Genomic DNA, 15,669 nt, shown 5'->3' with positions numbered 1-15,669 from the left:
TTTCAGAGATTCCTTAATCTTAAGGTGTCTTAGACCCTCACCCATATGTGCGTCTGCTATTAATAAGTTCCTCCTGTTCGTGTTTGGAATTACTCTATCCCCCACTTATAGTTAAGTAAAGTGCATACAGTAAAAGCAGGATTATGAAATAATACTGTAAAAGCATTGATATGGTTTCTTAGCCATATGATACTTTAAAATGGATAAAATAGATACATACATATATACATTGACTAATCGTACTCAACTCGTGCTTCTAACTACGCCTACCCCGGTGTACCTGACCTAAGCCTAATACGTGGGAGGGAGTAAGTAAGTAGCAGTTTAAGTTAAGTTTGGTTTGCCAAGAATCTGACTCAAGAATTCTCTGTAAGGGTTTAGTCAGTTCAGTACCTGGGTATTAGAAGGCAGGAGGGCTGGTATCTCTCTCTCAGGACTCGGTATCCCAGTCACCCGCAAGGGTAGGCTGGAAACGCGGGAGGCTGGATTTCTCGGCAAGAGAAAAGACAGCGTCTTTCTCAGCGCGTCAAAAGGGAGGGGCAGCGTCCGTGGGCTCTCGCATCAGCTGGGCTCTTCGGAAGTAGATAGCTGCTCTGCTCCAGGATTACCACTGTGTGTTTGCTTAAGGCAACGTTGGTATATTTATACCTGAAAGGTGCCGGGTTTGACGTAAGGCTGGACATAGGACGTCAATAAAGATGTCACTAAGAACTGGTCGTTCTTACAGTGCTTTACAGGAGTTCTCGGACGAAATCAAAACAAAGCAGCGGGGATTTTCCAGGTTGCTGGAGGCTTGGATTTGTTTAGAGAACTCGGTGTGCTTTCTAGGGGGCTGGAGGAATAGGCTTGCTTAATGTGACAGCATGCGCTATGACTGAATTATGAAAAGGGTTTCTATGCCGTTGTAGGGATATTATTGATTTATAACCACACAAGGGCAAAGAAATAGGAATATCGATTCAGGTACCTAGATAAACACACTACAGAATGTGTAGTGTGTGCTCTGAGGGTATACCTCCCGCCATAGATCCACCAGTCCTCTGTGGGCCATCCAATTCTTCCCCTCTGTCAATATTGCTCCTGTGGAGCCAAAACAGTGGCCTGATCTGTCTGTTACTGTGTCCATGACCCGGTTGAGGGTGCCTCCCACTAGGATGTATCTTTCTTGGGGGCTTAGAGTCTCTGACAGGGCTCCCTTGAGAAAAGATTCTTGACCTGACTTGGGAGCATATAGGGACCCTATGACCATGAGAGTACCTCCCACCCTTACACTGTATGCCAACAGCCTGCCTTTAATTTCCTCCACTCTATTACCCACCTTGCCTTGGAAGTGCCTAGCAAACAATATAGCTACCCCCGCTTTCTTATCATTAGTAGAGGAGTAAAACAGTTGAGGGAATGCCTGGGACCTCATTCTGTGCCAGTCTTTGGACAGGAGGTGTGTTTCTTGCAGGAGATAAATCGAGGCGCCAGAGTTCTCTAGATATGATAAGATGGTACGTTTTTTAATGGGGTTATTTAGCCCTTTTACATTAAGAGTGATAACGTTTAGGGTAGATCCCGTGATAGAGTCTGCATGAAGAGGGACAGCATTGTCAGTGGGGGTCTGCCTCTACAAAGCGCCTTGCGTGTATCCTCCCCATAGGTGGCACACCGGTTCCTTTCCCCCTCCCACTGCCCTCCCCAAACTGAATCTCTTTCATGTCTCTTCTACCCAGTGCCCCTTCCCCCCTCCCTAACCCCAACTCAACATTCCCAACAAATTACCATAGTCCAATGCCTGCCTTCCTGAGTTGCAGGCATATGGTATGTTACCTGAAAGAGCATGTAACCCCGACAACCCGGCCCCCGCCACCCTCCCTCCCCAGCCAGCTGTGAGTCAATGTGTGTGTGTCCTCATGTGTGGATCAAGGTCATTCAGGAGATGAGGTGTCTCTAGTCACCGCTTCCAGGGCCGATGCCCGTTCATGCATCATAGTGGTGTGGTCAAGTTTCAATTCCTCTGTGGGCAAACGTCTGCGGCCTACTCTTTGCCATCCTCCTCTCGGTGATCTTTGGGAGTCATCAGGGGAGGTATCCGGGTCGCGGTGTTCGAGACCCAGGAGCGCACAAGTCTATCGGAGGTATCTCATTTGGTGCAGCGTGACATTCCATTTGAAAATCAATCGGAAAGTATGGCCCCGGAAATGGAGTTTCCCTTTGTCTCTTAAGAAGGTGGTCACTTCTTTGAATGCTTTCCTTTTTTGAAGAGTGATGGAGGCCAGAACCTAGTAGAGAGCTACTGAGTGTCCTTGATGGTGAAGAGGTTGTTTTGATCTTGCCTTCCGGAGGATGCGCTCCTTCAGTGGGAAATGCGGTAGGAAGGCCAGGATGTCTGGGGGAGGGGCCGATGGGCGTCTCGCCAGACCCACTCTGTGCGCTCCATCGATGCGTATCTCGAAGTCTCTACCCTCGCCGAGGATCTCTCGAAATAAGCCTTGTAGGTATTGGGTTACATCTGCTCCCTCTGATTTCAACGGGACTCCTTGGACACGGATGTTGTTGCGTCTCAACCTGTTTTCTAGGTCTTCTGTATGAGCTTGTAGGTTCACCTGGTCTTTGAGGCGGATGAGTTCCTGCTGTAGGTGTTGCAGCTCCTCGCTTCTGGTGTGATCACTGTTCTCAATGGTAGTTACTTGCTGCCCCAGCTCATCGACCTCGCAACATATTTCCCTCACTTCTCCTGCTACCTCTTGTTTGAGCGTATGAAAGTCCTCGCGGAGAGTGTTAAAGAGTGTCTCGAAAAACGCTCGGGTGATCGGCACTTCCCCTTCCCCTTGGTCTGCTTGCTGTTTTAGGGTGGGGGTGTGGGATGTCCTCTGTCCCTCGAGTTGGGGCCCTTGATAAGCATGTCTTTTAGTGAGCGCTCCCTCTTCTTACGCGTTGTGGACATGGTAGGGCTCGCTGACCTGGTTATCTGTTCCTGATGCTCGCCGGCACCTTGGGGACAATTTCACTGTAGGCCTTGGAGTGTAACAACTGCTGGGCTCACCCCCTTTCTGGATCTGTGAATTTCTCGCTGTGCTTTGACTCGTGACAGAGATTTGCCCACTCCCAGGGGTTTTGTAGATATCCTGGGGCACTCCTCGCCTCAGTGGAATGGCTGGAGGGCGATCTCAGTTCCGCCGCATGTGCTTGCCCTTGCCGCCGGAGTCTAACCCTCTTGTGTGGTTGAGGCCCAGTGGTCTAGGCTGATTCACAGGACAAGTATGTTTCAGTGGGTTCAGTATTCGGCCTTGTGATGGCTGCTTTGGTATCCCTCACCGCCTAGCCACCTCTGTCACCCTTGATGCCAGCGCTAATGGCGGTGACCCTGATCTCTCTGTGCCCTGGTGGGCCTTGCCGGTTCAGGCCCAGTCCTCTGCCCGTATGCCGTGAGGCCTTGCGTGGGTCTTGTTGTGCCCCCACTGTGGTGACTGTTGTTGTGCGCCTCGTGGGTGTCACGTTTACGCCAAGATAGGGAGTACAATAGATACACAGAATGAATTAAAGAGACAGAGAACTACATCTCCCATTAAACCTACCGTTTAGTCCTGTCCTCTCTTTCTGCTATCCTTCCATCAGCTTCCTTTAACTACGCCTCTTTCCTGCTGCCCAGTGCTTGTCACCTGAGTTTTGGAGGTGAAGTCGACCTGGTTATAGTACATTGCCTTGTTTCCACTCTGTTGCGGATTCTGACGATGCACAAAGATTTCCGCGTTGCTTCTGTCCCCCGCCTTCACATAGGAGTGAAGCTACCAGATTCCTGTAATCAGCAATTGCAGTGTTTTAATGCGTTCGCGCACTGGAGCGTGACCGCGTTCGTTCTTGATCGGCAGCGTCTGCCGCTGCTTCCTGACCCCGGCCTCTGCAATTTCCGAGCATTTCTGCTCATGTTTGATTAAAACGCGTTAGCGCACTGGAGCGCGACCGCGTTTGAATATTTACCGGCAGAAGCTTATTCTGTTTCCTGCATACCGTGTGAGGGCGGCAATTAATCAACGTAATTGCAGGATCTCATGAGCAATTTCTCTTCCTGGAGAGGTGCACTTAACCTGCTCCGTTGGGGAATAATTGATTTTGGTATTTTTGGGCTTACTAGAGCCATTGCCTGGCTCATATGGATTAAAACTACGACTTGAAGATTATCGTGTGAAGTTAACATGATGATACTGTAATCAACCAACACTCTTAGCTTTGAAGGAGACATTTGAACCTCAAGACTGCTGGTTCCAAATAAAATACTTTTCTTCAGTGTCTCTGGTGTATCCTGAAGTTTACTCTGCTGGGGTTCTTTTTGCAATCTTGGATTACTAAGAAAAAAAACAATATCGTTTACCTTTTATTTATTTTTACCTTTTTGTGCTTTCCTGTTTCTCAGGATGATTGTGGTATATCTTATGTAAGTTTAGTCAAGATAGAACATACAATATATATAGGTATTGTGCGGGTTAGGGGGAAAACCCATAGATGTTGTATTGTGTCTCTTATACAGGACACACGGGGCTGTCATAGGTGTGAAGCCTACAACTCCCTTCTCCACGCCATTGAGTGTTCTGTCTACCACAACTTTATTGTTCTGTTTATCCCTTTTTTCCCCTTCCCCTGCTGTGGTAATATCTGTAGAGTGTGATAACTCGCTCGCAGGCAGTGCCACGAGAGGGAAGGGGTTAACTAGCATCGTCATCGTTCCTGCTGTACCCGGCTTTTCAAGGTTAGTCAACCAGTGTCTATTGTGACAGTAGGAGGGTTCCGGCCCTTTTGTTTGCCTTGGCGGATTTTCAGGGGCTCCCCAACCCCTGTGTCGAGGCGACCCAGGGGCAGTTGAGGGTGCCCCCTAGTTTAAGCACCCCTCGTCTTGCGCCTCCTGCTATGTGCTGGTTGCAGATCGTCTGTCCGCTATTGCTGTGGGCACCGCGCTCACATTCTCGCCCGTGGGGGCCCTCCAGCCGCTCCCTCTGTGGTCTCGTCGGTGCCCCGCTGTTAAGCTCTTGCTCTCCTCTGCCCCTGCTCCCTCCTTCGATTTGGCTGCTTCACTGCTATGTTGGGTCCCCCCGGGGTGTGATGTCCCCGCACTCGCAGTCTTCCCCCGGCTGCACACTTTTGGGGGAATGCTATCGGGGAGGCTGCACTTACCCCGCTCCCCTGCTGGTCCTGTATGTCACGCTGATGCCGAAGCGCAGGCCGTCATCGGTCGCTTGGCTCCTCACCTCTCATCCAAGATAGGTTTTGATCCCTTACGGTGTGGAGCTCTGTTGGGGGCTGCTGGTCTCGGTTCCTTTATGTGGCCTCTGGTTTGCTCTGTCTGGGGTCTTGTTGCGGGAGTCCCCCGCTTTGCCACCAATGGGGAAGGCGCCCGACCGCGCCCACTTAGGCCCGACAGCTCCGGCCTCTATTTTTGCGCTGCCGCCCGGGAGCGTCCCTCAGCCGTCCATTGCGCGATGAGTGCTCTCCGGCATATTCTCCGCCTTGCTTCCCTGCCTCCGCCACCGCCCACTCACTGTTTTGAGGGCTGGTGGTCGGCAGGCTGCCACGGTAGCGTTGGTGTCTCTGCTGGCTGGGATCGACTGAGTTCGTATTGATGTCCTCTCTGCCTGGGCGCCATTTCACGATTCCAAGCTCTGGGCTGTGCTGGGGTCTCCCAGAGGTGCGATGCTTCCGAGGTTGCTCCCAGGCACGTCTCCGCGTCCCCCTTGTCTTTCAGACAATTTTTATGCACACTGGGGACTATTCTGCACAAATTGGCTGGGAGAGGGAGCCCGTTGGGAGGAGCCTCGAGGTCCTGAGTCTGCCTAGGTCGCCAACTTGGCCACGCCCCCCACACCCTTTTTTTCCTTTTCTTTTCTCTTTCTTTTCATGTTTAGTCATGTCTTTCCTCTTTTCTTCAGCTTCTGTAGTGAGTTATCAAGAGGGTTGATCACCCGGGGATCATTGTTGGGTCATAGACTAGCGGGGTGAGTACATAAGGTATGAAGGGGAGGGCTACAGACCCCTCAGGTCTGACCTGCACCGCAGTTGACACAAGGGGAAGGCGGGCAGTGTTGCCTGGGGAGGGAGGGTAAGGCGGTAGGAGGTTGTGTTACTGAAATCTAGTTGGGGTATGACAACAGAGTTCAGTTAATGGAGCAGACATAAGGTACACACAGACACTGAGATGGATTAGATGAGATATGGCTATCAAACTCAACTGACATATGCAATTTAGAGGGATGGATGGCCAAGATGACAATTCCTGTTCTGTTCTGACCTGGAACGTCAATGGGCTAGGTAATAAAATAAACGGAGAGCTGGTGGCTGATTACCTTAGGAGAATGAAACCGAACGTGGTATTCCTTCAGGAGGCCTACCTATGGGGTACTAATTGTGCATTTCTGGGCAGAGGGACCTACGTCACACTAGCGCATTCGTTCTTTACCTCGAGTACACAGGGTTGCCACATTGTCAAGGAGGACACCACCATTCCATATTGAAAAAACATGGATAGACCCGAATGGGACATATGCAGCGGTTCAAGGCCAATGAGGACATAGGAGTATTAATCTCATGACAGTATACGCCCCCCCTAGATGTCAGACACAAACCATGGACAAGGTTGTGGGGATACTGTTAGAAGCACATTGTCAAAGGAGACATTTATGGTGTACTTGATCCTTCCGAAGACCACTCAGGCCAAGCCAAGGTGACCGAGAGGAATACACCCCTGGCCTTGGTTATGGAATATGGGCCATGTCGACCTCTGGCGCCGTACTTCTCAGGCTCCCATAAGTTGTTCTCAAGACTGGACCTTTTACTTGCCCCGGGCATGAGTGACACATAGGGTGAGCAAAGCACAGTACCTGGCAAGGGGTGTCTCAGACCACTCGCTCCTCTGGATCACATTGGGCTTGGTGCGTCATGGGAGAGTCGAAGGTTGGAGGTTGAACGCATGGCATTAGAGAGATAAGAGTGTTGCCAACGAGCTTGGAGTGAACTCTGTTATACTTTCAAGAAAATGAGGCCACAGTAGACTCGCCTGTTGTGGTGTGGAAAGGTTATAAGACAGAGGCACAGGACATGGTGTCCCTTGAACGCCGCCTCCTAGAATCAGAGACCCAACCCAAGACAGCGGGGACCCCATTAATTTACACAAAGCGGCAATACTCCATAAGGAATATCAGGCGCTAGCTAACAATGAGGTAAAAAAGCAGATTCTAGCCACACATCACCATCTGTATGACGTGGGCGACAAAGCGGGACGACTACTGGCTTGGCTTGGCAAGAAGGATTTGGAGTCTAGATGGGTACATGAAGTAGCGGCGGACCAGGGTGAATCCTACCACACTGCTCAGAAGATAGCTCAAGAATTTGCACAATACTATTCACAATTTTACAAAGCCTGCCCCCTAGTAGACATGGCCCAAATACATGCATATTTGGATGAAAGACACAGCCCAACCCTGACAATAGACGATAAAGCACTTCTAGAGGAAGATCTCACCCTGGCGGAGATACAGGAAGCAATAGGTAGACTGAGGGCTGGATAGACCCCAGGACACTACGGGATACTGGGTGAATTCTTTAAAAAAAAAAACGCCTGGACTCCTAGGCCACATCCTGCTTAAGATGTACAAGGCAGCTAGGTAAGAGGGTTCCCTGCCTCTGGACCTTAGGAAAGCCACGATCATGATGATTTACAAGCCAGGGAAACCTGCAAACAAGTGTAGCTCATGCATTCCGATTCCGCTGCTAAACATCGAAAGTAAGATATTGACAACAGCACTGGCTACACGACTGGTCATATAACCCCCCTGATACATAGGGACCAGTCAGGCTTTATGCCCAAACGTTCAACGAGATACAATCTACAGACTTTACAATTGGTTAGAAGTGGTTAAAACAAGAAAAGACCTGCACATTTTCTTATCATTAGAAGCTGAAAAAGCATTTGACGCTGTACATTGTCCCAACATGACACAAGTCTTGGAACAGTTTGCATTTGGACCCCAATTTTTGTCCTGGGTATAGTTACTGTACTAGGATCCAGTGGCAAATATGAGGGTAAATGGCGAAACGTTGCCAGATTTCCACATGGAAAGGGGGACGGAGACAGGGATGCCCCTATCCCCCTTGCTGTTTGCCCTTGTGCTGGAGCAATTAGCCTGTAGAATTCGGATGCAACCTGGTGTAACGGCCTTCCTAAGAGAGCCAGGAGAGACTGATGATGAGCAAATCTCGCTATACGCAGACGACAGCCTCCTATACCTCACACACCCCACTGACTCACTGCCGGAAGTGCTCCGGGTTTTTGAGAGATATGGTGCACATGCCGGATACACGATAAACTGGAACAAATTTGTTTATTTTACAGGGAAAAACTTTGAGGACCCTACCCACAGTGGTATAAAAATGGTTTTCAATACCTGGCTATCTATGTAACTCTGAATAGAGAACACGGTCTTAGCTGACACATTCGTAGGATACTGGCAGAATTCCACAGAGATGTGTAATGGTGGAGGGTTTTGCCCCTGACGCTATTGGGAATGGCCACTGTGTACACAATGAGTTCCCTGCCTAGGCTTTTATACCACTTGCAAAATACCTACCATAAAATAACTGACTGGATATTCATTAAAATTGACGCAGAAGTCCGGACACTATTGTTGGATGGAGGGCACGCGAGGGTGGCACTGAAAACACCGCGGAGAAACCAGTATAATTGGGGAGTTGCCCTTCCTGATGCACGAGTCTACCATTGGGTGACAAACCTGGTGGTGATTAACGACTGGTATTATGCACCTGGAGACCACCCTACCTACGCATCAGAGCAATTTCAATTTCAATCTAACTCCTACTTATATTATCTCTATGGGGGGAGTGGACTGTGAAATATACTATCAGCCACGCAGTTCACAATAGAGGCCTGGATACGAGCAGTGAAAAATATAGATTTGGACAAAAGATATTGATACGCATTCCTCTCGTACCTTTCAGACTTCATCACAGAAATCCAAAAGAAGAGGACCGTCAGAAAACAAAGAAGAACGTGTGAAGTCGTCCTCCATGTGGGTGTTCCCCGCACAGTTGTTAACTGCAGTTGGTCACAGTGAGCGGATTAGCTGCTTGCTGTTGGCTGGGTGGGGGTTGGCTTAATCTGGCTGTTCAGTTATGTGGGTTTCCTCAGTGTGATTGGGATGCTGGGGTGGGTGGGGGTTTTGTTGGGGTGTTGTTTGCAGACTTGCTCTTGATTAGCAGAATAGAAGGCTGGCGAATGATTGATACACGTAGGTCACATGTTACACGTGTTGGGTATGTTGCTGCAATGAGGACCAATGCCACAAGCAGAGGGTAGACTGAACAGGATAACATGGAACGTTAGGGGGCTCAATAACCCAAAGAAAACTAGGCAGGTGTTGGCGTACCTCCACCGCCACGACATACAGGTGGCGTTGTTACAGGAAACGCATCTCACTAAAACTGCAGCATCCTCTATAGCCACCAAATGGGCAGGTGCTCGGTTCACCTCCTCCTATTCATCATATGCACGTGGGGTTATGGTATTAATTAAAAATAATGTTCTCTTTGTTAGCACCTATCAGGACGCTGATGAAAATGGCCGTTATGTGCTCATCTAGGGTAAGCTGACACGGTCTTACTCGTCTCTATATGCTCCAAAGTTACTGACTACAATGATTTAGAAGATCAAGAAGTGAAACATATGTCCAGACGGTGGTGGGCCCGATACTATGGGGAAGGGGGCGTCCTTTCTGTGCTTTGGCAAGCAGGGTTGCCGACTCATGGACCAAGCGCTGGCTGATCCAATCGATAATGGAGGGTGGGCACACTCATTGTGATAGACCGGGGATACTTAGCACGTTCACACAACACTACAAAGATATGTATGAGGCTAGGCCCACTGCGAGTGAGGAGGACATTGCTCAATACTTAGATGAAATTGCCTTGGTGTGGCTGTCAAAGGGACAGCAGGACTTCCTGATGCATCAGTTGACAGTCGGTGAGATTAGAGATGCTATCATGGCACTGCCAAATGGTAAAGCTAGGGGCACCGATGGGCTCCCGGCAGAGTTCTATAAGGAGTATGTGGATATCTTGGTACGGCATCTACAGCCTATGTTTGATGAGGCATACGAGCAGCTGTGACTCCCGGCTACATTACGTGAGGCTCTCATTATCAGGCTATTGAAACCAGGGACGGCCCCAGACTAATGTGACTCCTATAGACCCCTGTCACTGATAAACACAGATGTTAAAATTCTTGCGAAAGTCCTGGCGACTCGGTTACAACTATTGATATCGGTTATGGACTTACCAGACCAATCAGGGTTTATCCCCGCCCGCTCCACTGCTCACAATCTTAGGACCCTGTTCCTGGTGCTACATCTCCTGAAACCTGAAATGTCAGCGGCTGCAGTCCTACTGGATGTCGCAAAGGCATTCAATTCCATCGCGTGGACATACATGTTTGCGGTACTACATCATATGGGGGTTCCCTACTTTTATACTAACTGGATCAAATTGATGTATACAGGCCCAGTGGCCCAAATTCGGGTTAATGGTTAATGCAGACGACATGGTCCTGTACGTGCGAGAACCGGCGGTGCATCTAGACAGGATGATTTGTGAGTATGTAAGGTTTGAGTGGTATTATGGCCTTGCCATAAACTGCAATAAATTGACTGTCTTCCCCTTGACAGACAGTACTGCTCTGTTTGAGCTGGAATGTCTTCTCATACGGACGACTGAGCCAGTCAAGTAATTAGGTGTCTGGGCTCATAGGGACTCTCAGGTCGTGATCAGAGCCAACTATGGTGCTGCCATTTCACGGTTAGAAGACCAAGTAGCGAAATGGATCAAGCTGCCACTTACTTTTGCGGACAGAGTGGCGCTCATCAAAATGGTGGTGCTGCCACGGTTTCTATATTTTTTTGTAAACATACCTATACGCCTCACGCAGCATTTATTCTCTACATTACAGTCGTTGTTAATCACATTGGCATACAGGAACACGGAGACCCGGGAGTACGCGGCTTCACTGCACTCACATTGGCAGATACATGGGGAACCATTGAGATTCTGTTTCGCGTTCGCACATGACTCGTGGTAACCACACTCCTCCACACCTTCTTTAGAATAGAGCGTTTTTTGTCTGCTCTACACGTTGTCCACCCTTATACCGAGATTCGACATTGTGAATTGCCACTTTAGGAATACTGGGTGTGGACGTCATTCCCCTGAAACTAAGGTTACGGGCCCTGCTGGGTCGGAAATATCACCAGCAGAGCGACCTTCTGGTTTGATACAGCCTTGTATAGCCCTGAGGATTCGCTTAGGCGATGAAACACGTGTCGGCTGGCTGTCTAACACAATAAAGGATCTCATCGGACGACTCTCCTACAGGAGATCCCTACTACTTTCTGTTGCTTTGTTTATTTGTACACTATTCCATGATTGCAATACAACGTATGATTGACTTTTTGTGAGTGCACAGGGTACTCCCGATGCACCAGGCAGGGATGTCCGCTTTCCCCTCTCCTCTTCTCGATTGCATTGGAACCCCTGGCCTGCAAAATCCGCCAACACTATGCCCATACTGCACTCGGATTCCAACTACGTCCTATTAGTATATCGCTCTATGCTGATGATATGGTTTTATACCTCCGTGACCCTGAGAATAACCTTTTCCCACTGCTTCGAGAGTATGTGAAGTTCGGTCGACACTCTGGCCTACATATAAACTGGAGTAAATCCGCTGTAATCCCCTTAACTGGCAGCACAAAAGCTCCACAACTGGACTTTGCCCTCGTCTGGCAAGATGACCCAATAAAATATCTAGGAATTTAGGTGCATAGAGATGCAGAACTAGTAATAAGACAAAACTACGGGATGGCAATTGACCGCATAGAAACACAAATACAAAGATGGATATCGCTCCCTCTCTCCCTGGCCGATAGGATCTCCCTACAGAAAATGGTGATTCTGCCCAAGTTACACTATTTATTCATAAATATACCCATTTACCCCCCTCCCCCCCCCCCCCCATCGGTGTTTGCTAGACTCCATACAGGCTTCATAAAGGTAATATGGCCGGGGAAACAGGCTAGAATAAGTCTCCAGGCGCTATCCCTCCCATACGGTGCAGGGGGCTTTACAGTCCCTGATATGTATCTCTACTACTTATGTGCTCAGGCGCACTTTGCATATTATTGGTATCACCAGGTGCGGTACTTGCCCCACCTGGCAGTTGAGGATGGCGTCGCACACCCGATACCACTGACCAGCATATTGTCTCACGCCCGGCCACATCTTCCATTGAAGGAAATTAACACTGTGCGCACCACGTCTCAAGCATGGCTGCGGATTAGTCAACTAGCTCACAAAACTCCCATATATGCCCCTAGCCTTCCATTTAAGTACCATTCTGGATTATCGGTCACGCTAGAGGAGAACAATATGGCTCTGCTGGAACAGGTGGGCATAACTACGCTGGGTGACTTGTACCCAAATAACACATTTCTCGCTCCAGAAGACCTATCTTACATAAGCAACCAAACACTTTTGTTTAGATTCCTTTGTCATAGACTGAGAGCTGCTGCCCGGGCATTAAACCCTTCCTTCCCAGAAGAACCCCCTACTCTGCACTCACTACAAATGTTGCTGACATCGACCACTCACGCACATATCATATCCCGATTGTACAAGCAGGTTCAGTCGGAGATTGGAGCAGATACGATAAAAGCTCGTAATAAATGGTCCACCCTGCTGGATGCACCCCTCACGGAGGAGGACTGGACGGCCAGCTGCACACTGATCACGCAACTCACCCCCAATGGTAACCTTCATATCATTCATTATAAGTATATTCATCAAATGTACCACACTCCACTTAATCTGTGTAAATATAACCTGAGGGATGATGCTAAGTGTAAACGCTGTGGGACAGACCAAGCGGACTTTGCACATCTTGCATGGTGCTGTGAGAGGGTGCAGCAATTTTGGATAACAGTCACAGATCATTTAGGGAAAATGGTGTCCAGCACACTGCCATGTACTCCAAGACTGTGTTTACTTGGCCTTGATGTGCCGTTGAGAGCTGTGAAGAAAAAGCTTGTGGCCATAATGTTGTTGCTAGCGAAGCGCAGATTATCTATGAACTGGGATTGCAGGCGTGCCCCGACGTTTAAGGATTGGTTACTAGATGCCATTTACTGCAGAGATAATTTTATGCTGTATGCGGAGGAACTGTCAGCTGCTTCTAATCCCTCAGATATTTGGGAACTACTGAATGAGTATTTGCGTGCACATCCTGATTTGCTTAAGACACCCTCTGACTCACTGTCCTAAACATTGTAATAATTGTATGTCCTTCTCTCCTGCCATTGCCTGTTCATATCTTTATTGTATTTGAGGTGCATGCTTGACACTGTGCTCACTGTATGGTTTGTACTTTGGATCACTTTGTGGTATTTTACATTCTGTATGTGTAATGACCGTGACCGAGTTTCAGTTTATTGCTTTTGCTTTTCTTTGTCAAAGCTGATAAAAAAAAAACTAAAAAAAAACAGTTAACTGATAAGGAAAGGGAAAGTCATTACCTACAGAAAGCAGATTTATAGAATGTATCTTATCTAGCTGTGATCCTGTTATCTCCAACATGTCTGAAATGTATGCTAGATCTCCTAGATTGTAAAGAAAAGGGGATAGGGTTGAACATCTTTTCCTATTATTTCTCTATCCTCCGCTCCTGTAGAAGAGCTTTAATATGTTTTCTATTGTTTTCTAGATGCAGGGAAGAGGATGCAGCAATATATCAAGCGTCTGCCAGAAACACCAAAGGCATAGTATCCTGTTCTGGGGTTTTAGAGGTTGGAACGATGACTGAGTATAAAATACACCAGAGATGGTTTGCCAAACTTAAGCGAAAAGCTGAAGCCAAAATGCGCGAAATTGAGCAGAGTAGAAAGCGTGACAAGGAAAATGTGTTGGATAAGTTAAGAGCACTGAGTCCAGAACGGATTCAGCGGAAGAGAAGATTCTCAGCTGAAGAAGGTAAAAAGTCACCTGCTTTAGTGGAAAAGGAGGATGTAATTAAGGTCCATATTCAAGATTCTACATCCAGGTTAAAGGTAGATGTTGCTGATTTAGGCAAGGAACAGTTGATAAATGGAGAACGTGAATTTGCAAATGAAATGATGTCAAGACCAACTGAAGACATTACCACAAATGGATATATCTCATCAGAGAATTTAGAAGCGGATGGAAAGGAGTTTCTGGCATATGTGTGTGAGACTGTTGAGATCATAACCAAAAAGCCTACAGATAAAGAGTCAACAGCTAAAAAGAAAAAGAAAGAGAATGAATCTGCTGTAACCCCATTACAAAAAGAGGAAAAGTCAAGTGCATTGGATACGCAAAAGGTTCAAGGCCCAAGTCCTGTTGCAAGCAGGTCTCGGTTTTCAGCAGTTCCTCCTAAGAATCAAGCAGATGAGAAAATGGAAGTTGAAAGAACAGCAGCTGCGCAATTAAAAGGTGTCACAGCGTCTCCAAAGTTTCCTAAAATGACAATTGTGAGGGATACTAAAAAGAATAAGGATGCTGGAATACTTAAAAACAAAGATCCAGAAGTCTGTGATGCTCCAGTGTGTTTAGCATCCTCAAAGGCAGAAGGCTACTTTTCTCTGCGAGAAATGTATTTAGAGAACACAGTACTGCCTGCAGAAGAAAAGAAAACACCTCCAGTTCCAATCCGCAGTAAGGCAAAAGCTGATTATCAGGGCTTAAAAATTCCAAAAGAAAAACCACCTGAAATTTCAGTTAATTTACCAAAACATTCTGGACAAGAAAGTCCTGCTGTAACTCTCAAACATGCCCCAGGACAAAAAGAGAAATCTACTAGACATGTATCTCAGGCAGAGCGCACAACAGGTGTAAAGTTAATGCAAGTTGATGGGAAATCTCCATATATTGATTCTAAAAGCATGGAGGTGAAAAAACAAAACAAAGTCCCTGAGATTCAGCATTCTCCTTTGCAGAAAGGGCCAGCACCAGGCAAGAGTGGGTTACCAAGCACATCAGACTTGATGCCCCCTGTTAAGAATACTGAAGTATCAAATACATTGGACTTTATAGAGTCAGATGCACAGCCTCTCTCCAAAAGCGTTGCTGCTAAACATCAGAATTTACCTTCATCAGGGAAAGGCAACCTGAAAGATTATCCTAAAACAGGCAAAAACCAGCTGGCTGTTGGACCACCTAGTGAGGTAAGCTGTACAAAAATCTGATCTCATATGAACGTTTTAAACTTCTTTCTTCACTGTAATGGATTACGTGGGCTCTTTGGGCTACACCTCTTTATGAACATTTTAAAACTGCTTAAAATTGCTAAAACTTGCTGTGCAATGGAACTCCCTGTTTGGCATATTGTTTGTGCCTCAGCTATACTTGTAACATGAAAGGTTTAATATCATGTGGATTGCAGTATGTACCTACACCACCCACATACATGACAAAAGTATATATCTGCTAGGAGCACTACTAAGTTCTGGCTGGGCTACAGTGCCAAGGTACTCCAGTAGCATATGGCATAAAAAAGTGATTTAGCTGTATAGGAAAATCTATTTTTATATATTAATAAGCCACCCCTGAAGTGTACCTTAT

The 15,669-nt window shown here is 47.5% G+C and overlaps 1 protein-coding gene across 4 annotated transcripts in view; it reads left to right on the top strand.

Moving 5' to 3' along the window:
- The window catches only part of ALPK3 (alpha kinase 3), a 1,275,893-nt gene that overhangs the window by 506,142 nt on the left and 754,082 nt on the right, over positions 1–15,669 (top strand). For all 4 annotated transcript variants that reach the window (XM_078685238.1, XM_078685241.1, XM_078685239.1 and 1 more), the window contains one exon: positions 13,796–15,272. In XM_078685238.1, the coding sequence (XP_078541364.1) occupies positions 13,796–15,272 (1,477 nt within the window). The remainder of the gene's footprint in view (positions 1–13,795; positions 15,273–15,669) is intronic.

Source organism: Lissotriton helveticus, chromosome 3_2 (assembly GCF_964261635.1).
Source record: "Lissotriton helveticus chromosome 3_2, aLisHel1.1, whole genome shotgun sequence".
Lineage (NCBI taxonomy): Eukaryota > Metazoa > Chordata > Amphibia > Caudata > Salamandridae > Lissotriton > Lissotriton helveticus.
The sequence above is the reverse complement of the archived record's forward strand: the minus strand, read 5'-3'. Positions and strand labels throughout refer to the sequence as shown.